The 26709-nt window shown below is 43.2% G+C and overlaps 1 protein-coding gene across 1 annotated transcript; it reads right to left on the bottom strand.

Annotated features, from left to right (window-relative positions):
* Positions 1-941: 941 nt before the first annotated feature.
* Positions 942-25760, bottom strand: LOC139467003 (metal cation symporter ZIP14-like). Its single transcript, XM_071248710.1, has 7 exons — positions 25485-25760; positions 13163-13340; positions 11191-11360; positions 10412-10534; positions 4012-4336; positions 1608-1795; positions 942-1088 (listed from the first exon to the last, which is right to left on the bottom strand). Exons 1-7 carry the CDS (start codon positions 25758-25760, stop codon positions 942-944), a joined length of 1407 nt encoding a protein of 468 aa, XP_071104811.1.
* Between the last annotated feature and the right edge of the window lie 949 nt (positions 25761-26709).

Below are 26709 nucleotides of genomic sequence, written 5' to 3'. Positions count from 1 at the left end.
ATTTCCCTTCAGCATGTTCTGTGAATGGCTTTAATCATTGTCCCAAGGATTTTCCGGAACAGATGATCTATTTTCCAGAAAACCCCAGGCCACCTCCCCAGAATATTAAAAGGTGGGCCCACAATAAACTCGAGTAACAACACAAGCATGAACATATGAAGAGCTTGGAGCCATAAGGGCCAATGTCATGTGGAGTTTGTTTTGAGGAAAGTGATGAAAAACATAATATTATGCATGTTAATGAACTCTCTTTTTTTCATGATAAATTCCTAGACAATAAAGCATTCCGACAGCAGAGATAGAAATGTTGTTATAAAAAACATTAAAAAGGAAATAAACTTACGTTTTTAATTTGTATAAGGGTGGAAAGGGCCAATGTCTGTATTTTGACCCTTTTGACCCTCAGGTATTTGCATGGGATTTAACATGTGAGATTGATAAACTACCACTGAACGTACAAACACATACTATTGAAGTACTTTTGAATGATTTAAACTAATGCCAACCTTGTTGTAATAATTGAAATATAATCATAAGTTGTCTAAACTTTCAAAATCTCTCTCAGACAACCAGTTTCAACCACACACGGAAATGCGAACAAAAAGGGCCAAAATCTAGCAAAGTGACTTTGGCCCTTTTGGAACATGACTTTGGCCCTTTTATAGAATTTTAAGTAGCTATATTTAAAAAAACCGCATCAATGAAAACATACTCTATTTCTTTCTACAGGTAGACAAGAACTCATAGATGTTATTTATGCAATAATAAGCATTTTGGCCCCTTTTAGCTCTAAGCTCTTCATTTCACAAGTAACCTATAAACATATAACTGAGTGGACCATCACTGAACAAATACACACTAACCAATGTTAAATTCTATGTAAGTAATTGTCCTAAATATATGTGTTTTTGAATATTCCATCGTATGTGTGTCTGGTCCATCTACACCTGTATGTCACCAGCATATAGGGCAACTATTAGAATAATGCCAAATCCCGTGCACAAACCAAGAAGTTGAATCAGTGTGATACCGAACGCGCTCGCTCCATTCTTGATTGCCTTGTCTGCCGCCTCACTCATCTCGGGAAGCTGTAACATAGCACACGTTAACAACATCACATTAGTGTGTTAACAGGAGGTCTCTCACTTCACACATTGAGGCACCAGTGGCCCAGTCATCTAAAGTCCTCACAGTTTGCAGTGGAGGGCTTTCAACTCGCCAGAAACAAATGGTCGTTCGTTCGAATCCCCGTTTAGGTTTTTCAGCACCATATCCTTGCCCGTGGGGTTTAACAAAGTGATAAACGTTTAAGGTCAGCATCACTTTGTGCTTGAGAATTATCACCCTCAACCATTTGTATGATTCGTGGAATGCCGTGGATGTATTTGTATATGATAAAGAGATTATTTTGTTTCTGATCGTTTCCTAAAAAATACAGATTGATGTGTTTGGACCACAATCAGAATTTCGGATTTTTAGTTATGCATGTATCAATGTGAAATAGAATATTTATTCATTATCTACAGTGTTTCCCACTAGCGTGGTCTGGCTTTTATCCAAGACACAAATCCATGTGTAATTGGATTAATCATTGACTTCAAACTTACCATGTCCACAAGTGGTACATAGAGAAATATTCCACCTGCAACAGCAAATATCCATTGGTTTGCTGCCGGGTTTTCTCCAAGGGAAATGCCACCAACAAGACCAATAATTCCACAAGCAGCTGACAGCGTGTTGTAAAACAGGGCTTTCTTCATCGACATTCCCGAGTGCAAGAGGATGGCGATGTCGCCTGTAAACATATAATTATGCTTTTGACGCATGTCACAATATATTGGGCCACATTTGCTGTATGTCTGTCCTACTCGTGTGAGACAGACAGAACCTTGGTCATTGTCGCAGACAACATACAGAACGGTTTCGGGATTGCTCCGAGTGAGTGGAGGTTGATTGGAATGTTCCAGCTAACCCCCAAGGAGAAGACAGAAAGCGATATGGATACCTCCTTCACCCAACTCTCAGTATGGAATATCGTACTAATACCAGTTTCTTTTTAGTGTCACACAGATCGAACAAAGTGTACATACAGTGTCACACAGATCGTCCACAGTGTACACACAGTGTCACACAGATCGTACAAAGTGTACACACAGTGTCACACAGATCGTACACAGTGTACACAAAGTGTCACACAGATCGTCCAAAGTGTACACAAAGTGTCACGCAGATCGTACACAGTGTACACACAGTGTCACACAGATCGTCCACAGTGTACACACAGTGTCACACAGATCGTACACAGTGTACACACAGTGTCACACAGATCGTCCAAAGTGTACACAAAGTGTCACGCAGATCATACACAGTGTACACACAGTGTCACACAGATCGTCCACAGTGTACACACAGTGTCACACAGATCGTACACAGTGTACACACAGTGTCACGCAGATCGTACAAAGTGTACACACAGTGTCACACAGATCGTACACAGTGTACACAAAGTGTCACACAGATCCTACAGTGTACACACAGTGTCACACAGATCGTACACAGTGTACACAAAGTGTCACACAGATCGTCCACAGTGTACACAAAGTGTCACGCAGATCGAACAAAGTGTACACACAGTGTCACGCAGATCGTACACAGTGTACACACAGTGTCACGCAGATCGTACACAGTGTACACACAGTGTCACGCAGATCGTACACAGTGTACAAATAGTGTCACGCAGATCATACACAGTGTACACATAGTGTCACACAGATCGTACACAGGGTACACAGTGTGTTTCAGCCAGACGTATCGATTCACAATAAACATCTCAGATTTTACGGCCTCATCACCGCGAGTAATTTTCAAATTCGTTGTAGAATTACACAAAATACATGTGTATTCCATCCACATTTCCTGTCAAGAGTATGTGCAACCCCCTCAGTGCCACGGGACTATATCTTGTAAAACGTCAGACTGACCAATCACAATCGAGTATTTCCCAATTGCATGGTAGAATTAGGCGATAAAACCTATGTGGTTTCTATTATAGGTTTGAATTTAGAACGCTATCGCATTTGGTTTCGAATGACATTTACAGGAATCGAACGTCCAGTTAGAGGCACTACCATCCAATTAGGGGAACTACCATTCCGTTAGAGACCGTCCATTCTGACGCACTGCAGCGGCAATAGTACAGATGGCACGACGATACAGTTAGAGACACTAGCAACCAGTTAGAGATACTAGCAACCAGTTAGAGACACTTGCAACCAGTTAGAGACACAAGCAACCAATGAGAGACTCTTGCAACCAGTTAGAGACACTAGCAACCAGTTAGAAGAACAAGCAACCAGTTAGAGGCAGTAGCAACGAGATAGAGGCACTAGCAACCCGCTATAAGCACTAGCAACCAGTTAGAGGCACTAGCAACCAGTTAGAAGCACAAGCAACCAGTTAGAGGCAGTAGCAACCAGATAGAGGCAGTAGCAACCAGATAGAGGCACTAGCAACCCGCTATAAGCACTAGCAACCAGTTAGAGGCACTAGCAACCCGCTATAAGCACAAGCAACCAGTTAGAGGCACTAGTAACCAGTTAGAGGCACTACCATCCACTTAGAGTCTGGAGTTACCGCATGCACTCATCATCAGTTCATTGTTTATTCTCAGTTGTTCTTCTTGTACAACTCGAGTATATCAAGGGATCTGTTACGTGCACTGTCGGCGTTACACCGGCACAGGTTCTTCACAACAAGAAGGCGACCTGCTTAACCTACAGGTTGTAAAGCTACAGCCACCCACTGCAGGCAGGTATTAGTCTAGCAATCTAACAACCACAGCCTCTGGGTCCCTATGCCTTTCACATCAACGAAGAATGACAGATTTTCGAAAGCAGAGCATTTGTTAGCACTTCAATAACTTTAAGAGTTCGTAATTACTAATACAATATTTTCAACGGCATACACTGTATGCAGACATGTATACATGTATTCACATGCCCAATGCCTTACCCAGTTCGTGGGGTAGCTCCTCACAGAGTATCGCAATGGAAAGACTAAGTCCGGTTCTAATGCTTTTAGAGTAGGCAGCACCAACGGCCAGTCCATCTACAGCCTTGTGAATTCCATCTCCAAGTAACATTATCCATGCTACTGTCTGAACTTGCTTCTTATCTTTCTTGATCGGACCTGGTTCATTACTTGGGAGTGGTGGTAATTGCTTGTCTTCAATGTCGTTTGTCCCATTAGCAGCAGGTTGCAGTGTGGTCAGCTCAGTCCCTAGGTCACCCTCCTCCACCACCACTTCACTAGCAGCAACATTCTCTTTTTTTCCAGACTGAAACAGTTAATCTTACTGAACAGAGAGAGGTATAGAATCGGTTTTGATCTGATCGTAATGGGATTGAGTTGTGAGTGTTAACATTGGACATTCATAGAACACTGTCTGTTAGCAGCATCAGTCCTTGAATTATTTCAAAATACAACTAAAACGTATACATGCTATTCTCCATTCAAAATATATTCATTCCAACCCAAAATGACAAAGTAAAGATCGGTCATGTGCCAATGTATTTGTGCTGCTACTATGTGACCTTGATCCACAGGCACTAACTGTAGTTACACAGACCAGCAGTCACTCACAGAGACCTACACAGACCAGCAGTCACTCACTATATCTTCATAGACTAGCAGTCACTCACAGAGACCCACCACACCAGGAGTCACCCACTATAGCTACACAGACCAGCAGTCACTGACATAGACCCACCCGGACCAGCAGTCACTCACTATAGCTTCATAGACTAGCAGTCACTCACAGAGACCAACACAGACCAGCAGTCACTCACAGAGACTCACCCAGACCAGCAGTCACTCACAGAGACCCAACCAGATCAACAGTAACTCACAGAGACCAAAACAGACCAGCAGTCACTCACAGAGACCAAAACAGACCAGCAGTCACTCACAGAGACCTACCCAGACCAGCAGTCACTCACTACAGTTACACAGACCAGCAGTCACTCGCAGAGACCAACACAGACCAGCAGTCACTCACTATAGCTTCATAGACCAGCAGTCACTCACAGAGACCCATCCAGATCAGCAGTCACTCACAGAGACCTACACAGACCAGCAGTCAATCACTACAGTTACACAGACCAGCAGTCACTCGCAAAGACCAAAACAGAGCAGCAGTCACTCACTACAGTTACACAGACCAGCAGTCACTCGCAGAGACCAACACAGACCAGCAGTCACTCACAGAGACTCACCCAGACCAGCAGTCACTCACTATATCTTCATAGACTAGCAGTCACTCACAGAGACCCACCACACCAGGAGTCACCCACTATAGCTACACAGACCAGCAGTCACTAACATAGACCCACCCGGACCAGCAGTCACTCACTATAGCTTCATAGACTAGCAGTCACTCACAGAGACCAACACAGACCAGCAGTCACTCACAGAGACTCACCCAGACCAGCAGTCACTCACAGAGACCCAACCAGATCAACAGTAACTCACAGAGACCAAAACAGACCAGCAGTCACTCACAGAGACCAAAACAGACCAGCAGTCACTCACTACAGCTTCATAGACCAGCAGTCACTCACAGAGACCCACCCAGACGAGGAGTCTCTCACTAAAGCTACACAGACCAGCAGTCACTCACAGAGACCAAAACAGACCAGCAGTCACTCACAGAGACCTACCCCGACCAGCAGTCACTCACTACAGTTACACAGACCAGCAGTCACTCGCAGAGACCAACACAGACCAGCAGTCACTCACTATAGCTTCATAGACCAGCAGTCACTCACAGAGACCCATCCAGATCAGCAGTAACTCACAGAGACCTACCCAGACCAGCAGTCAATCACTACAGTTACACAGACCAGCAGTCACTCGCAAAGACCAAAACAGAGCAGCAGTCACTCACTACAGTTACACAGACCAGCAGTCACTCGCAAAGACCAACACAGACCAGCAGTCACTGACAGAGACCTACCCAGACCAGCAGTCACTCACTACAGCTTCATAGACCAGCAGTCACTCACAGAGACCCATCCAGACCAGCAGTCACTCACAGAGACCTACCCAGACCAGCAGTCACTCACTATAGCTTCATAGACCAGCAGTCACTCACAGAGACCCATCCAGACCAGCAGTCAATCACTACAGTTACACAGACCAGCAGTCACTCGCAGAGACCAACACAGACCAGCAGTCACTCACTATAGCTTCAAAGACTAGCAGTCACTCACAGAGACCCACCCAGACGAGGAGTCACTCACTAAAGCTACACAGACCAGCAGTCACTCGCAGAGACCAAAACAGACCAGCAGTCACTCACAGAGACCTACCCCGACCAGCAGTCACTCACTACAGTTACACAGACCAGCAGTCACTCGCAGAGACCAACACAGACCAGCAGTCACTCACTATAGCTTCATAGACCAGCAGTCACTCACAGAGACCTATCCAGATCAGCAGTAACTCACACAGACCTACCCAGACCAGCAGTCAATCACTACAGTTACACAGACCAGCAGTCACTGGCAGAGACCAACACAGAACAGCAGTCACTCACTATAGCTTCATAGACTAGCAGTCACTCACAGAGACCCACCCAGACGAGGAGTCACTCACTAAAGCTACACAGACCAGCAGTCACTCAGATAGACCCACCCTGACCAGCAGTCACTCAGTACAGTTACACAGACCAGCAGTCACTCACAGAGACCCACCCAGACTAGCAGTCACTCACAGAGACCCACCAAGACCAGCAGTCACTCACAGAGACCCACCAAGACCAGTAGTCACTCGCAGAGACCAACACAGACCAGCAGTCACTCACTATAGCTTCATAGATTAGCATTCACTAAATAGAGACCCACCCAGACCAGGAGTCACTCACTATAGCTACACAGACCAGCAGTCACTCACATAGACCAACAGAGACCAGCAGTCACTCACAGAGACCAACACGGAACCACATACACTCACTATAGCTAAACAGACCAGCAGTAACTCACAGAGACCTACCCAGACCAGCAGTCACTCACAGAGACCTACCCAGACCAGCAGTCACTCACTACAGTTACACAGACCAGCAGTCACTCGCAGAGACCAACACAGACCAGCAGTCACTCACTATAGCTTCATAGACCAGCAGTCACTCACAGAGACCCATCCAGATCAGCAGTAACTCACAGAGACCTACACAGACCAGCAGTCACTCACTATATCTTCATAGACTAGCAGTCACTCACAGAGACCCACTCAGACCAGGAGTCACTCACTATAGCTACACAGACCAGCAGTCACTGACATAGACCCACCCGGACCAGCAGTCACTCACTATAGCTTCATAGACTAGCAGTCACTCACAGAGACCCACCCAGACCAGCAGTCACTCACAGAGACTCACCCAGACCAGCAGTCACTCACAGAGACCCAACCAGATCAACAGTAACTCACAGAGACCAAAACAGACCAGCAGTCAATCACAGAGACCAAAACAGACCAGGAGTCACTCACAGAGACCTACCCAGATCAGCAATCACTCACTACAGTTACACAGACCAGCAGTCACTCGCAGAGAGCAACACAGACCAGCAGTCACTCACAGAGACCAAAACAGACCAGCAGCCACTCACTACAGTTACACAGACCAGCAGTCACTTGCAGAGACCAACACAGACCAGCAGTCACTCACAGAGACCAACACGGAACCACATACACTCACTATAGCTAAACAGACCAGCAGTCACTCACAGAGACCTACACAGACCAGCAGTCACTCACAGAGACCTACCCAGACCAGCAGTCACTCACTATAGCTTCATAGACTAGCAGTCACTCACAGAGACCCACCCAGACCAGGAGTCACTCACTATAGCTACACAGACCAGCAGTCACTCACAGAGACCAACACAGACCAGCAGTCACTCACAGAGACCAACACGGAACCACATGCACTCACTATAGCTAAACAGACCAGCAGTCACTCACAGAGACCTACCCAGACCAGCAGTCACTCACTATAGCTTCATAGACTAGCAGTCACTCACAGAGACCCACCCAGACCAGGAGTCACTCACTATAGCTACACAGACCAGCAGTCACTCACAGAGACCAACACAGACCAGCAGTCACTCACAGAGACCAACACGGAACCACATGCACTCACTATAGCTAAACAGACCAGCAGTCACTCACAGAGACCTACCCAGACCAGCAGTCACTCACTATAGCTTCATAGACTAGCAGTCACTGACAGAGACCTACCCAGACCAGGAGTCACTCACCTTAGCTACACAGACCAGCAGTCACTCACAGAGACCCGTCCAGACCAGCAGACACTCACTTCAGTTACACAGACCAGCAGACACTCACAGAGACCAACACAGACCAGCAGTCACTCACTATAGCTTCATAGATTAGTATTCACTAAATAGAGACCAACACAGACCAGGAGTCACTCACTATAGCTACACAGACCAGCAGTCACTCACAGAGACCCATCCAGACCAGCAGTCACTCACAGAGACCTACCCAGACCAGGAGTCACTCACTATAACTACACAGACCAGCAGTCACTCACAGAGACCAACACAGACCAGGAGTCACTCACTTTAGCTACACAGACCAGCAGTCACTCACTGAGACCAACACAGACCAGCAGTCACTCACAGAGACCAACACGGAACCACATACACTCACTATAGCTAAACAGACCAGCAGTTACTCACAGAGACCCGTCCAGACCAGCAGTCACTCACAGAGACCTACCCAGACCAGTAGTCACTCACTATAGCTTCATAGACTTGCAGTCACCCACAGAGACCCACCCAGACCAGGAGTCACTCACAGAGACCAACACAGATCAGCAGTCACTTACAGAGACCAACACGGAACCACATACACTCACTATAGCTAAACAGGCCAGCAGTCACTCACAGAGACCAATACAGACCAGCAGTCACTTACATAGACCAACACGGAACCACATGCACTCACTATAGCTAAACAGACCAGCAGTCACTCACAGAGACCAATACAGCCTAGCAGTCACTTACATAGACCAACACGGAACCACATGCACTCACTATAGCTAAACAGACCAGCAGTCACTCACAGAGCCCCGTCCAGACCAGCAGACACTCAGAAACCTGCAGTCACTCACACAGATCTACACAGACCAGCAGTCACTCACTATAGCTTCATAGACTAGCAGTCACTCACAGAGACCCACCCAGACCAGGAGTCACTCACTATAGCTACACAGACCAGCAGTCACTCACAGAGACCAACACGGAACCACATACACTCACTATAGCTAAACAGACCAGCAGTCACTCACAGAGCCCCGTCCAGACCAGCAGACACTCAGAAACCTGCAGTCACTCACACAGATCTACACAGACCAGCAGTCACTCAGGAAGGCCTATACAGACCCACAGACAGTCACTATAGCTAAACAGACCAGCAGTCACTCACAGAGAGCCACGCAGACAAGCAGTCACGCACACAGAGACCCGAATATAACAGTAGTCACTCACAGAGACCCACACAGACCCACATGCACTCACATAGACCCACCAAGACCAGCAGTCACTCACAGAGACCTACAGAGATCCGAAGTCATTCACAGAAACCTACACAGACCTGCAGTCACTCACACAGACCTACACAGACCCGAAGTCACTCACAGAGGCCTATACAGACCCACAGACAGTCACTATAACTAAACAGACCAGCAGTCACTCACATAGACCCACACAGACCAGCAGTCACGCACACAGAGACCCACACAGACCAGCAGTCGCTCGCAGAGACCCTCACAGACCAGCAGTCAATCACAGAGACCCACACAGACCCACATGCACTCACATAGACCCACACAGACCAGTAGTCACCAACAGAGACCCACACAGACCAGCAGTCAATCACAGAGACCCACGCAGACTCGAAAATAATCACAGGGGCACACAGAGACACACAGTCACTCACAGAGACCATCACAGAGACCCTCACAGACCCGCAGTCACTCACAGAGATCTACACAGGCCCACGGTCACTCACAGAGACAGTCACAGACCCGCAATTACTCACAGACGCACACAGGGACCCACAGTCACTCACAGAGACCCTCACAGACGCGCAGTTACTCACAGATGCGCACAGAGACACACAGTCACTCACAGAGACCCATGCAGACCCGTAAACACTCACAGAAGCACACGGAGACGCAGTCACTCACAGAGACCCTCACAGACACGCAGTCACTCACGGCGAGCAACAAAGAAACATACAAATGTACTTAGCGCAGTCGTATTCTGGCATCATTACAAGATCACCTCTATAATACAACATATTGATGTTATATGGAGCAAGGACTTACTCTTTTAAATGCAACTTTTAATAACCGCTCAGACATGTAAAAGAAGAAAAGTCCGCCTAACACTGTAGATGTTTTCCAGATGTAGTCATCGGCCGTCTCTTCTATAGACATCAGATCAAGAGCCTGTGAACACAGAACACTTGAGATGAGCACAGGGCACAGGATGCGCAGGGCAATGCTTCTTACAGACCTACATCTGGGATGATGATTAGTAAACTTCTTGCGGGTAACAGACCTACCCCTGGGATGAGGACTAGTAGCCCTGTTGCGGCTAACATACCAACCTCTGGGATGAGGACTAGTAGCCCTGTTGCGGCTAACATACCAACCTCTGGGATGAGGACTAGTAGCCCTGTTGCGGCTAACATGCCAACCTCTGGGATGAGGACTAGTAGCCCTGTTGCGGCTAACATACCAACCTCTGGGATGAGGACTAGTAGCCCTGTTGCGGCTAACATACCAACCTCTGGAATGAGGACTAGTAGCCCTGTTGCGGCTAACATACCAACCTCTGGGATGAGGACTAGTAGCCCTGTTGCGGCTAACATACCAACCTCTGGGATGAGGACTAGTAGCCCTGTTGCGGCTAACATACCAACCTCTGGAATGAGGACTAGTAGCCCTGTTGCGGCTAACATACCAACCTCTGGGATGAGGACTAGTAGCCCTGTTGCGGCTAACATACCAACCTCTGGGATGAGGACTAGTAGCCCTGTTGCGGCTAACATACCAACCTCTGGGATGAGGACTAGTAGCCCTGTTGCGGCTAACATACCAACCTCTGGGATGAGGACTAGTAGCCCTGTTGCGGCTAACGTGCCGACTGCTGTAGACACCAGGAACATGAGCAACTTTTTGAAGAAGGAGGAGTTCATCAGTGGAGCTAGGCAGGCACCCAGGTTGGAAACAAAGCAGATGAGGACCACAAAGCCAACACCATATGCCCAAACTAAAAACAAATGTGTTTTTATGTGAACTGAATGTGTTTCGTGATACTAATTCATATGTTTGCTTTCACAATATGTATAATTGTGATATTATTAATCAAAGGTTCGAGTACAATTCTGAACAATATTTGCTATTTCAAAGTTCCCTTAAGTATTAAGTGTTCACGATTGCTTTAGTACAAGGACTGCCCAATGTAAAAATATATTGACAGTCGAGAATAAGATAAATTGCAACATAGCACCCTACAAAATCATTTAAGTGTTGATGAGATGGTATTAAGATAGTAAGTAAATTGTTACACAGGGTGTTATCGTAGTGTTTTGGGGTGAAGTGTTTGGTGGATTGAGGTTGCCAAAGGTTTGCTTGGTTGTTGTAGTTCGTTCTTAGTTATAATGATTGTGGTTTGATTTAAATACTACCGTTTAGTTTAATTGAGGTGTTCGAGAGTAGTGGCTGTTTGTTGGTGCGTATTTGAGGTTGGAAAATAGTGGCTCGAGATTGGTGCGCAATTGGGGTTGGAGAGTAGTGACTGGATGTTGGTTTGCACTTGGTGTTGGAGAGTAGTGACTGGATGTTGGTGTGCACTTGGTGTTGGAGAGAAGTGACTGGATGTTGGTGTGCACTTGGTGTTGGAGGGTAGTGGCTGGATGTTTGTGTGAACTAGGGGTTGGAGAGTAGTGTCTCATTGTTGGTGTGCACTAAGGGTTGGAGGGTAGTGACTGGATGTTGGTGTGCACTAGGGGTTGGAGAGTAGTAGTGGCTGGATATTGGTGTGCACTGGAGGTTAGAGAGTATTGGCTTGGTGTTGATGTGTGCTTGGGGTTGGAGAGTATTGGCTGGATGTCGGTGTGCACTGGGGGTTGGAGAGCAGTGGCTGGATGTTTGTGTGTACTGGGGGTTTGGAGAGTAATGTATTGATGTTAGTGTGCACTAAGGGTTGGGGAGAAGTGGCTACATTTTGGTGTGCACTAGGGGTTGGAGAGTAGTAGCTGGATGTTGGTGTGTCTTAGGGGTTGGAGAGTATTGGCCGGGTGTTGGTGTGTACTGGGGGTTGGAGAGTATTGGCCGGGTGTTGGTGTGCACTGGGGGTTGGAGAGTATTGGCTGGATGGTGGTGTGTACTGGGGATTGGAGAGTAGTGGTTGGATGTTGGTGTACACTGGAGGTTGGAGAGTAGTGGCTGGATGTTTGTGTGCACTGGGGGTTGGAGAGTAGGGGCCGGTCGTTGGTGTGCAATGGGGGTTGGAGAGTAGGGGCTGGATGTTGGTTTGTACTGGGTGTGTGTATTTCTTTATAAACATACCTTTCCATGACGTCAAAATACTTCATTCACCAAATTTCAGAACATAAAGTACAAGTTTACAGTCACAAAAGTGAACAGCAAATATTAGCAAAATATGTAAATTACGTTTTCAAGAGCCTGTTCACTTTTGTGAACTGTAAAAGTGCACTTATTTTATTGTATGTTCTGAAATTTGGGGAATGAAGGATTATGACGTCATGAAAAGGTACATTTGTTCTATGGATGAAGGTAAATATATGTTTCAAATGAGGCTGTTCTGGGTGAAACGGGTCGATATCCATTGTTTGTTTTCGGTCAACTTATTGAAATATTTGTTAAAACTATTGAAAACGGAGGCATGGAGATATCCTTATCAATGTTATAAATGATAAAGCAAGCTGTCAGTCTGTCCGTCCGGCCTGCCGCGCGCCCGTCTATCTGTTCTCATCTCGTAATCTAAACAATGTGTATAGATGAAGCATACAACTACGGAAAAACACTTATCATTCAGACGGCTCTCACCTTCCTTTCGCGATGGCTTCTTACGATGTTTGGCTTCCCCAAAACCATGGACGCCCATGTGTCTGCAGTGGTCCGCCTCCAGGGACATGACCACTGCTGGAAGTGCGTCAAGCAGCATCGACGCGTTCAGGTGAGAATCCACTGCGTACGTTGTGAATACATCTTCGCCAGTGCCACACTGAAGGAGACAATAAACACGTATCAGTTGTACTCTTTTCAGGGGTCACATAGTGTACCCTCATGGAGACTCGAACCCAGGTCTTTGGCGTGACGAGCCAACGCTGTACCAACTATGCTACCCTACCTACCCGCAAAGTGAAATAAAGAAACACACATCATTCGATACTTTGGATGATCTCGTTGTGGCAGTTTCACGAGTGCAGTCAGCAAAACGAGGCCAGAGCAAAATCACCGACTACATATCTTCCCGTATGTAGATCGTAAAATGCTACATACATATTTCATGAATAATGTTCCAAAAATGTGATGAATTTAATGTTATTAAAATAATATTTAAGAATTGACCTTCAAACTATATGAACAATGTTTGGCCCTCACTCTATGAAGGTTCTTACTCCAATGAACTCACACAAAGTGAAAGTCAATTCTTATAATTTTTTTATCACAATTTCTTACCTCAAAGGATGTAGGCCAAGATCTAAACACAATTTTATTTAGTACATGTGACTTCATGTTTACACTGACAGCCATGCAACAACCAGATATATGGCGGAGTAAAATAGTTCCTCAAAAAGAGAGGTGACATGGGCGTATGGATGCACAACTTGCTCTTCAGAAACATCTTACGCAGCGCATGTGTTCAAATAATAACACATTAGATGAGAAAGGTCTGTACAGAACTACCTCAGTAAGTCAGTCACAAAGACAGCGCGTCGTAATACATTTACATCAAATACAAGACATCAAAATGGCCGACACGATAAACGTGACTGGAGGATTTCCGAAGTTGTTAATGAACCTGTGGGGGTCACATGTCTTAGTCATCATTAATTAACTGAACGATTATTGAAATGTGATTAAAGATGCGTCAAACAGACACCAAGGTAAATTCGTAGATTGATGAAATTCGTGAACAATCATGCAGTCAAGCTCTCTTACGTTTCTCAATGTATACTGAAAGGCTGAGACCAAGATAAAAGGTTCTAAATGATCAGATATAATGCTTATGTATGTTTTCGTGCTAGGGAAATCCCAGGGGTTTCCCCAGGAATGTGGAAGTAGTCCGTCAGTGTTTACTCATTTCAAGAACACGGTCTCGTGAAAAACGTATGAACGTCAAATTGTGTCGTTCATACATTTTCGTTGTGTTTATGGAAATTCCTGCATTCTGATTAGCTGAATTGGTCATGTGTTATTGCATTCATTTCCCAATGAATGTAAAAAATTAAGCCACGCCCACCACGGCGCACTACTTTTATTACTGCCGAATGTCGGGGAATCCCAAGATTATTCATTTGTAACTAGCATTTCTGAACTGTGTTTTACCGTAATCAGGGAAGTAATGTTTGAATCACGCAGTAAATGACCATGTTATTTGAAACAGCCGCCTTCTCTCGGATATATTTCTTCCGGTTTGTTACAGTCTGACTGTTCCAGTTCTTTTCGCCTCTTGCCTTAATTGACAGGTCCAGTGAACATTGTTTTAATCCCACTCTCCGTTGATTGGCTGCTGATTGTGTAGGCGTGTCAAGTTATGTGCATAAATTAAACGATCACCTGATTCATGTCAAGCCACTGTATGTATTCCTACACCTGGAATGTTTATCAATGTCGTCATTTTTGTCTGTTTTGCTATATGCAACTGTTTTTGGTTAAACTATTGTAGATAAAATTTAGATCGAATTTAATTATAAGCATGTTATTTGAAACAGCCGCCTTCTCTCGGACATATTTCTTCCGGTTCGTTACAGTCTGACTGTTGCAGTTCTTTTCGCCTCTTGCCTTAAAGGGGCACTGATCTAACGCAATTCCCCGGGACTGGTTGTTGCCTTTGTTATTGTTTTTCCCCAGTGAGTACCCGGATGTATAGCAGTAATCTAGACTAGTTCGCGACCTCTGCTGCGCAATTCGTAAGCGCATCAGTCACTTTTATGGGTAGTAACAGGGACCATATATCTATATGGTCTCTGGTAGTAATAAGGGCGTATGGTCACATTGATCAACAAAATGAAATACAGTTTTCGAGATAATAAGATAATGTGGGTATCTTTGTGGGTAGCATCGGTAATGGTGACGAAGTTTTGATAGCAAGTCACTTGCTTTGTAATTTTGCGATTTTCGTTTACACTATTTTGACTTGCAACACAAAGTAAATATTTCACCTGAGCATTGCTTTCTTTATAGTGTGTATATTTTTTTACTGTCAAAATGTGTAACATTTTCAAATTTATTAAACGTATAAATATTCAGTTATTTTACAAAGTGACTGAAAAATATTTCCATATGTATTATTATGATAACGAATTCCAAACATTTTGATGTTTAATGTCATCACCAAGAGACTGAAAATGTTACGTTGAAAAGTACATTTCTATGTTGTTTGGCTTCTAATCCTACATAATAATCTGTTGTGATGTTTGTAGGCCCTTTTTATCATGTTTATCAATCTGGACAGATTTTTTTTGTCAAAATGACTGAAATATTTACACATTTTATAAATTGCCTGAGAGAATCACATTTTACAAATTGACGGCAATATATACACGCTTACAAAGGAAAAGACCCGTGAAAACAACGTCTATCGCGCATTGAAGAATTTCCCAACCAAGACGTAGAGAAACAAGAACGAATCGGTTCAAATGAAGGAAAACAAAATGCAAAACCATAATTGCAACCTACCAAATTTATGTGTATAAATTTTAGGCAGCTTCCTTGTTTGTTCGAGGAATGTATCCGTGAATATCCACACAAAGGACATATATCCCACTCGTCTGCAGCTGTACAAAGAAACTTATTCGATGTCACGTGTCTCTGTAACAATCAAATATTTTGAAAGATATATATCGTTTCGGGATATCATAACCTGCGTTCGTTTCTCAACTGATCACTTGGATTGTTTCAGGTGTTTCACATAGGTGTCAATTCTCAAGGGTCGGCTGAGAAAGCCCACGTGGCAACTATTTCCATAACGTCCACGGTTCCTAAAAAATCCTTTGAGTGATAGATAACAATGATCAATCAATCAACGTATTATCAGTTAACCCTTTGAACAAAGTATGTTGTTTTTACATCGGCACTTCACGCCATGATATGAGTGTATTCCCTTTGTTTTAGTAAACCTAGACATGTAAACACTCACTTTTGACATATCCACTGTGCAAGATAACAGTGATTAATCAATCAACGTATTTTCTGTTAATCCTTTGATGACTAGGAACGATCCGTTGATTTACAAAAAAAGTAAATCAACTGATCATTCACCTCTTGCTGGTCTGCCACGTGCATATTACATAACACACATTTTACCTCACTTCACACCTGGATTTAGATTGAATAATTACCCCAGACACAATAAATGCCAAATGGGAACCTTTGTCAGGTAATCTAAGTGGTGCTACCACTAATTGTACCTGTAATAAATTCATTAACTGAGCATCAAGTGAATGACGACACATACACAAGTGTAGGGTTATACGAGAAAACGTGGATGACAACAAGGGAGTAGTAATCGTATTATCGACGCAATCCGAAATCCGAAAATGCTTTCACTGCATAGATACTTTTTTTTAGTATTACACTATAACCATCTGGGGTATTTCCAAATGACGACATCTGATGAGCTCCGCCGTTCTTTTTGTCTGTTTGTTTAGGCTGAAGAAATTAATGAACATGCGCCCTTTGTCGAAATCTGTATGGATCACAGTTAACCAATCAGTGTTTATGCAAAAATGCGTAAAACAAATATTGCCTCCAGCCTCCAAGTTTATTTAGCTGTCCTTGCAGACGGTAGCCCAGTCTCTGGTCACGCTCAGTTGCGTTGCGTATCATCCGGGTACTCATGGGGGAAAAAACAATAACAAAGGCAACAACCAGTCCGGGGAATTGCGTTAGATCAGTGCCCCTTTAATTGACAGGTCCAATGAACATAGTTTTAATCCCACTCTCCGTTGACTGGCTACTGACTGTGTAGGCGTGTCAAGTTATGTGCATAAATTAAACGATCACCTGATTCATGTCACGCCACTTTATGTATTCCACAAGTTGTCGATTTTAATTATAAGCATTGACTGTGTATTTTTTCGGTTCATTGAGGTATGAATCGAAAAACCGATGTGCAAACTTTTGTAAGAATCCGCTACGCAGATTCATACAGTTTGCATACCTCAATCAACCGAAAAAAATACACAGTCAATCCTTAAATAATTAAATTTTCGGTTGCATATCAGTTTTTCGATTCATACCTCAATGAACCGAAAAAATACACAGTCAATGCTTATAATTAAATTCGACAACGTAAAACATGTTTTATCTACCCAAAACAGTTGCATATATCAAAACAGACAAAAATGACGACATTGATAAACATTTCAGGTGTAGGAGTTCATAAAGTGACGTGACATGAATCAGGTGATCGTTTAATTTATGCACATAACTTGACACGCCTACACAGTCAGTAGCCAGTCAACGGAGAGTGGGATTAAAACTATGTTCATTGGACCTGTCAATTAAGGCAAGAGGCGAAAAGAACTGGAACAGTCAGACTGTAACGAACCGGAAGAAATATGTCCGAGAGAAGGCGGCTGTTTCAAATAACATGGTCATTTACTGCGTGATTCAAACAATACTTCCCTGATTACTGTAAAACACAGTTCAGAAATGCTAGTTATAAATGAAACCCGAAGACATGAAAGTTAAACCAAGGCGAGCGGGAAAAAAACAGGCGAGCGAGCCTTCATGTTTGCTGTTTCATTCATTCTCGGCCTTCGGTTTCAAAGGGTAGTTTGGATAATGAATATGCATGAATTTCATTACATGTCCTGTGCATGACGATACACGTGAGCAGAGGGGGAATTCCCTCGACTGTAATATTGGGATTCCCCGACATTCGGCAGTAATAAAAGTAGTGCGCCGTGGTGGTCGTGGCTTAATTTTTTACATTCATTGGGAAATGAATGCAATAACACATGACCAATTCAGCTAATCAGAATGCAGGAATTTCCATGAACATAACGAAAATTTAATTATTATGAAATGCCATTCATTGAATGCTATGATTTATTGTGTTTTACTTTTATCCAAGATGGCGGACGTTTCCGAATATAACGAACAACGTATGTAACGAACTGATGTAGATTACACTGTTAATATGCAAAAAAATCATTTTTTTCTGGCATATATTTAGTTGCATCATGCAAAAACAAAGTTTAAATATACCTTACTTATATTTGTGTCCTGAAGTTGCCAAAATAAAGGCTCTGGTCATGTCTTTATTTAAGTACTGTTATTTCCTGTCTAAACTGTTCCGAAACTTTATGGATACAAGTATCATTTCCATCTCACGGATCCGAGAAAGCGGCTTTGCAGAACTGCCGGAGTAATGACAGCCGCGCCATGAGTCTCAGATATCATCTGGATTGTTTCCCATTCATTTCTCAAAATCACTATTGGTGAACACAGGACAGGTTTAACTGATCAGACAGTGTGCATGCAGACCCAACACACAGGACTTCTTTGACCAGTCTAAGGCAGCCGTGTGACGTTTGACAACATCTATTGCAACCCGATACCGTCAAAATCAACATTACAAATAGAAATCAAGTCACGCCCGGTAATTTAAAAGTAGGCTTGTTTATGTGGTACCTGACTCATGATAAGTGACCACATGACTTAGGGTGGTCGGTACATTAATTCTGACCGGATCAGTTGGTCAGTTGCGCTGGTCCAGTATATGACGTCATCAAGTTGTGCTGACTGAACGCTTTGTTACTTCCAAGCCTGGGGCATCTCATGGGCAGCGTCTGCTTAGGGGAACTCTATAGTAGTCTGATGTTCTTTATCCACGGAGTCTGATACGTACGTGTACATTTTTCACACTGACAGATTTAGTCTTTCTATGGCTCTGTTGGTGTTGTGTCAATGCATAACTATTGAAGAGGCGTGTCAATGTGAAACATGTGACTCACTCCCCTGAAAACCCTGTCATGTCAAGTGTCAAGTGGTACTCGAATGTCTACAAGAGCCTTGACCACCGCCCAACTGTGTCCAAACTAAAGATTAGATGATAGCCTAACGTCATTTGGCATTTAGCCAGCATGTATCTTTAAGCATGCTTCCTCAAGCTACTATTCGTCTGTGTACCTCCTTAACCTACTTTCCCATCGACAATTTCTTATCGAGAAATTTAAAACGTCATTGTGTGCACCACATTTGCACATCTTGGCATTTCTTCTCTCAGGGAAATTAACTCAGAAACACATAATCGTATGTAATTGATCTGTGCCAGAATATGTATTAAAAGGTTTGTAGAACCAAACATTATGTTACAACTTTGAAATTTTAACAATTAAAAAATGTAGCAGAGTTTCACTTTGTAAATAAGGTCTTCTATACTTTCTATAAAATACCATGTGATATTGTGCTTGCTGTGAAAAAGTCAAACGCTTCTCAACTGTGATCAATGCCGACACTGTGTAGGGGACACCCACGATTCCGTAATCTTCTGGAATTCTTTGACCACGTGTGTAGCGAAGACCAAACATTGAAACTTGTAAGTGATAGGCAAGTTGTAGGAACTAGAAACCAATCATAGCGACAAAGCCTTTTCATAATCATGAGAAATCCAAGTTCATTGTACCGGGACGAATATGTGTTTTTGAATCATGTTGAAATGGAGAAGATACAAGGTGATCGCGAAAGGTGGTCGTACCCTGTCTCACCGTTTGTAACTGTCATAAACACATGAAAAGGCAAGTCAATTGTTCACTTGAAAAAGCCAAATAACAAAATAGTGAATTATTGTTTTTTGTTTTGTTTTTGTAAGTGGCGTGTGCTAGCGTCAAAACAGGACATGCTTACCCTTTTCGGGAACACCCTGTGTCATGGCTGTTTTTTAGAGATCCATTCATATAATTTGTACAACTATTTTGCCTTTTACGCCCAATGGAATCTGCTTGGGCAGATAATGGAGACTGATTAAACCCCTGAGTTGATGTTTCAATATTCACTTTTGTGTCAAATTTGAAAATGTCATCCACATGCATAACATAAAAGTTTTTGAAAGTTTTACTGAGGCCATGAATATTGTGTCCATGATTAACAACTTTTGATCAAGAGTCGTATGATGTCCTTTGAAATCTTCGAAGAAAGAACATGTTCGATTGTTCCCCAAAAGTTTGTGAAATGGTGGCACCAAAGGCTGGAGCTGCTCAAATATTGCTCGACATAAGGGGCGGGCCATTTGCTATTTAAGGGTGGGGGCGTGGTTTGGGAAGCGTCATGGTTTGTTTTCTCATTTTTAGGGGCTGATATGTTTTTTTGCTTCATAAAAGAGAGCTGAGATTGTTTTACGTAACATTTCAAATTATATCTATTGATAAAATATGAAAGACCATATTTCACAACACCATGTGTACGAAGAGCAAAGTGTGCAGTTTTCTTTAGATTGACAGAAAACTGGTCAACTTAACGTGTTTGTACTCCCAACTGCTCGAGGAATGTACTTTGCAATTACTAAGATTGTGGATGATGGATATAAATAGCATAACCTTTGATGTAAACTGACGAAGAAACTGAAATTTGGACACGTTGGATCCAAACCCAGAGTAGTGTTACAAAATGGCTAACTGAGAATCAATCACCAAACACAACCAAAACGTTGAGCTGAATAATACACCTGCTACAGAAGCTCAGTGGAACTTGAGCTTTGAAGTGAAACTTTGACTGCACTTACAACATGACAACCCACAAAGATATGCGTATAAAAGGAACACGATAGTTCATTCGATATCCTGGAAAAAAATAGATGGGTATCCTCCATCTGAGTAATCGCACCACCACGGTGACGGCCTCAGTCAGTCGCTGGACAGGGCTTGCAGACCACTACGAGACGTAACGCTGACACCGGAACACCAACATCGGTGGGGAGAACTAGCAAAGAGTAACGTTCACAAGAGAGGGCAGATTTCCAGCTTTTCCAAGCAGATGGGAGAATTTGTGTCACGTGACGTTGTTGCGTTCAAGATGTCGAACCGGTATCTGTAACTAAGTCAATGCGGTATCTATAGCCCTGTCAAGATAGCATCTGTAGCTCTGTCAAGGCGGTATCTTTAGACCTGTCAAGGTAGCATCTGTAGCCCTGTCAAGGCGGTATATTTAGACCTGTCAAGGCGGTATCTGTAGCCCTGTCAAGGTAGCATATGTAGCCCTGTCAAGGCGGTATCTTTAGCCCTGTCAAGGTAGTATCTGTAGCCCTGTCAAGGCGGTATCTTAGACCCGTCAAGGCGGTATCTGTAGCTCTGTCAAGGAGGTATCTGTAGCTCCGTCAAGGCAGTATCATTAGACCTGTCAAGGCGGTATCTGTATCCCTGTCAAGCGGTATCTGTATCCCTGTCAAGCGGTATCTGTATCCCTGTCAAGCGGTATCTGTATCCCTGTCAAGCAGTATCTGTATCCCTGTCAAGGCGGTATCTGTATCCCTATAAAGGGGGTATCTGTATCCCTGTCAAGGCGGTATCTATATCCCTGTCAAGGCGGTATCTGTATCCCTGTCAAGGCGGTATCTGTAACCCTGTCAAGCGGTATCTATATCCCTGTCAAGCGGTATCTATATCCCTGTCAAGGCGGTATCTGTATCCCTGTCAAGCGGTATCTGTATCCCTGTCAAGCGGTATCTGTATCCCTGTCAAGCGGTATCTGTATCCCTGTCAAGGCGGTATCTGTAACCCTGTCAAGCGGTATCTATATCCCTGTCAAGGCGGTATCTGTATCCTTGTCAAGGCGGTATCTGTAACCCTTTCAAGCGGTATCTGTATCCCTGTCAAGGCGGTATCTGTAACCCTGTCAAGCGGTATCTGTAACCCTGTCAAGCGGTATCTGTATCCCTGTCAAGGCGGTATCTGTAACCCTGTCAAGCGGTATCTATATCCCTGTCAAGCGGTATCTATATCCCTGTCAAGGCGGTATCTGTATCCCTGTCAAGCGGTATCTGTATCCCTGTCAAGCGGTATCTGTATCCCTGTCAAGCGGTATCTGTATCCCTGTCAAGGCGGTATCTGTAACCCTGTCAAGCGGTGTCTATATCCCTGTCAAGGCGGTATCTGTATCCTTGTCAAGGCGGTATCTGTAACCCTTTCAAGCGGTATCTGTATCCCTGTCAAGGCGGTATCTGTAACCCTGTCAAGCGGTATCTGTAACCCTGTCAAGCGGTATCTGTATCCCTGTCAAGGCGGTATCTGTAACCCTGTCAAGCGGTATCCATATCCCTGTCATCTAACGTCTAACATCTTCTTCCCGTCGCCAAATTGGGGCGTGCACTGATGCCCGTGGTGGGCAAACATCGTACTGACTGACAGTTGTCACATTCAGAAGTGTGAAATGGGGTTTCATATGCTGATTTTAGTCTTAATGGTTGATCAATTACTGAACAGCTGACGCCATCCTCCACTATCATAGTTTTTGTTCTCATTCACTGCACTCCTTGTAACGATGTTGATATTACATGTCTGTTGACAATATATGTAACATCCTTGACATTGCTGTTATGATTAATAATGATTAATAGATATATGTTACATGCATACTGTCCGTCTTGTCTCGATGTCGAAGATTATGGTATTTCTCACGACATATTTTGTATTGATGAGGATGGCCATATTGTGGTAGAGACTTTTTATTGAGGAAGCGATTTTTATTTAGCAGATGGAGTGTTTTATTTGCACAGTATTATGGGCTATTGTTGTTGTTTTTCAAACACCCCCCTAGAAATCAAATGGTCCGCCCCTAAATTGAGAGCTGGCTATTGGAAAGTTGAAGTCATCTCCATCGTACAGTCTTGAGGAAGTTTTACTGTCATCGTATATTTACGCACATACCTAAATATGAAACAAATGAGGTCTCTTATAAATCTGGCAGGGTACATCGGTGAAAGGGAATTGGCGGTTTTACCGTTATTGAACGATATCAGATCATCAATACACCTTAAGCTTAAAGGGGCACTGATCTAACGCCATTTCCCGGACTGGTTGTTGCCTTTGTTATTGTTTTTTCCCCCGTGAGTACCCGGATGATACGCAACGCAACTGAGCGTGACCAGAGACTGGGCTACCGTCTGCAAGGACAGCTAAATAAACTTGGAGGCTGGAGGCAATATTTGTTTTACGCATTTTTGAATAAACACTGATTGGTTAAATGTGATCTATAAAGATTCGACAAAGGGCGCATGTTAATTAATTTCTTCAGCCTAAACAAACAGACAAAAAGAACGGCGGAGCTCATCGGAAGTCGTCATTTGGAAATACCCCAGATGGTTATAGTGTAATACTAAAAAAAAGTATCCATGCAGTGAAAGCATTTTCGGATTTCGGATTGCGTCGATAATACGATTACTACTCCCTTGTTGTCATCCACGTTTTCTCGTATAAACCTACACTTGTGTATTTGTCGTCATTCACTTGATGCTCAGTTAATGAATTTATTACAGGTACAATTAGTGGTAGCACCACTTAGATCACCTGACAAAGGTTCTCATTTGGCATTTATTGTGTCTGGGGTAATTATTCAATCTAAATCCAGGTTTGAAGTGAGGTGAAATGTGCGTTATGTAATATTCACGTGGCAGCCCAGCAAGAGATGAATGATCAGTTGATTTACTTTTTTAGGTAAATCAACGGATCGTTCCTAGTCATCAAAGGATTAACAGAAAATACGTTGATTGATTAATCACTGTTATCTTGCACCAGTGGATATGTCAAAAGTGAGTGTTTACATGTCTAGGTTTACTAAAACAAAGGGAATACACTCATATCATGGCGTGAAGTGCCGATGTAAAAACAACATACTTTGTTCAAAGGGTTAACTGATAATACGTTGATTGGTTGCTCATTGTTATCAAACTCAGTGGACTTTTTAGGAACCGTGGACGTAATGAAAATAGTTGTCACGTGGCCTTTCTCAGCCAACCCTTGAGACTTGACACCTATGTGAAACACCTGAAACAATCCAAGTGATCAGTTGAGAAACGAACACTGGTGATAATATCCCGAAACAATATATATCTTTTAGAATATTTGATAGTTACAGAGACACGTGACATCGAATAAGTTATTTTGTATAGCTGCAGATGAGTAGGACATTATTCCTTTGTGTGGATATTCACGGATACATTCCTCGAACAAGGAAGCTGCTTATTTATACACATAAATTTGGTTAGTTGTAATTATGGTATTTGCATTTTGTTTTCCTTCATTTGAACCGATTCGTTCTTGTTTCTCTACGTCTTGGTTGGGAAATTCTTCAATGCGCGATAGACGTTGTTTTCACAGGTCATTTCCTTTGTAAGCGTGTATAGATTACCGTCAATTTGTAAACAGTGATTCTCTCAGACAATTTATAAAATGTGTAAATATTTCAGTCACTTTGACTAAAAAATCTGTCCAGATTGATTAAGACGATCAAAAGGGCCTACAAACATCACAACAGATTATTATGTAGGATTAGAAGCCAAACAACATAGAAATGTACTTTTCAACGTAACATTTTCAGTCTCTTGGTGATGACATTAAACATCAAAATGTTTGGAATTCGTTATCATAATAATACAGATGGAAATGTTTTTCAGTCACTTTGTAAAATAACTGAATATTTATACGTTTAATAAATATGTTACACATTTTGACAGTAAAAAAATATACACACTATAAAAAAAGCAATGCTCAGATGAAATATTTACTTTGTGTTGCAAGTCAAAATAGTGTAAACGAAAATCGCAAAATTACCAAGCAAGTGACTTATCAAAACTTCGTCACCATTACCGATGCTACCCACAAAAATACCTACATTTCCTTATTATCTCGAAAACTGTATTTCATTTTGTTGATCAATGTGACCATACGCTCTTATTACTACCGGTATCCATAAAAGTGACTAATGCGCTTACGAATGGCGCAACAGTGGTCGCGAGCTAGTCTAGATTTCTGCTCTACATCCGGGTACTCACTGGGAAAAAACAATAACAAAGGCAACAACCAGTCCCGGGGAATTGCGTTAGATCAGTGCCCCTTTAAGTTAAGCATCTTAGCCAAAGAGCACAATAAGACAAAACGAGTTTTTCTGAGCGCAGATAGTTCACATTTGTATGTGTTCCTACCTTGTCAGTGCATGAGGAGTTAAGAAACATCTGTTGGCACCATTGCGCTTCATCGTGGCGTTCGACATGATCTGGCGCCAGGTCCTTCACTTGGAGACTAGCATACATGGCCAAGAACCCACCCCTGGAGAGAGCAGTGTCGGAGGTGTACTTAGAGATAAGGTTCTCCAAGTACATGAGAGAGCTCATTTCCCCATCGCTCCTGTGACGGTCTTCAGCTGTGCAGGCTGCACACAGTAGATACAGGGTGCAGACAGCTAGGTGTTCCCTCCACATGTTGCCCTGTAGGTGGCAAGTCCAACTCTGCTGGTTCCAAATTCCCCACTGCCTTCTTAATGAAGTCATTTATTCCAATCATGTCCTGGCTTTTTGCAAGTGTCAAACATATCGTCACACTACTTGACGCATGTATTAAAAGTCACGCACGTGAAAGAACCTCAGATTGTACAGTGTACGTCATCGTAAACCCAGAGAGAGAGAGAGAGAGAGAGAGAGAGAGAGATGTACACTTCTCGAGTATATTACCTACCGATGTAGATTTCTAGGTGTGTGCGCGTGTGTGTGTGTGTGTGTGTGTGAGAGAGAGAGAGAGAGAGAGAGAGAGAGAGAGAGAGAGAGAGAGAGAGAGAGATGTTCAATTCTCGAGTATATTACCTACCGATGCAGATTTCTAGGTGTGTGTGAGAGAGAGAGAGAGAGAGAGAGAGAGAGAGAGAGAGAGAGAGAGAGAGAGAGAGAGAGAGAGAGAGAGAGAGAGAGAGAGAGAGAGAGAGAGAGCTATACACTTCTCGAATATATTACCTACCGATGTAGATACGTTGTCTTATATTTTATTTTTCACTTTGTATATATTGTCGTCTGATACGAATGTTAAAATGTAACAAATATTTTAAATGAAACTGGCTTTTCCTACGTCTGGTCAAATCACAATTTTTCAAAATGCAAACTGGCTTAAAATAATGTAAAAATTAATTGATCAATTTAGACATCCCTGGCTTAACTCAGTTCATTTTTTTCAAAAAGACATATTATCAGGATAAAGAAAATGTGAAAACTGAACCCTATCTGTTGCATTTAGCCTTTAATCTACGAAAGTAGTTGACAAAAAAAAGAACTACAAATCATAGATTCCCAAAAGAAACTGGTCGCTGGCAAACTATTCCTATAGTATATAGACTCTGTCATTTATGTAATTTAAAAGCTGTGTGTTACTAGTATAAGTTTT

The sequence above is a fragment of the Haliotis cracherodii genome, unplaced genomic scaffold (assembly GCF_022045235.1).
Source record: "Haliotis cracherodii isolate W230 unplaced genomic scaffold, xgHalCrac1.p SCAF_19, whole genome shotgun sequence".
Taxonomy (NCBI): domain Eukaryota; kingdom Metazoa; phylum Mollusca; class Gastropoda; order Lepetellida; family Haliotidae; genus Haliotis; species Haliotis cracherodii.
This window is presented reverse-complemented; position numbering and strand designations above follow the sequence as displayed.

Coding starts and splice junctions, on each gene's coding strand:
- LOC139467003 (XM_071248710.1), bottom strand. CDS start 25,760: ATGTGGAGGGAACACCTAGCTGTCTGCACCCTGTATCTACTGTGTGCA. Junction 10,535..11,190: donor TACTAGTCCTCATCCCAGAG/GTTGGTATGTTA, acceptor CTGTGTTCACAG/GCTCTTGATCTGATGTCTAT. Junction 1,796..4,011: donor GGAGCTACCCCACGAACTGG/GTAAGGCATTGG, acceptor ATATGTTTACAG/GCGACATCGCCATCCTCTTG.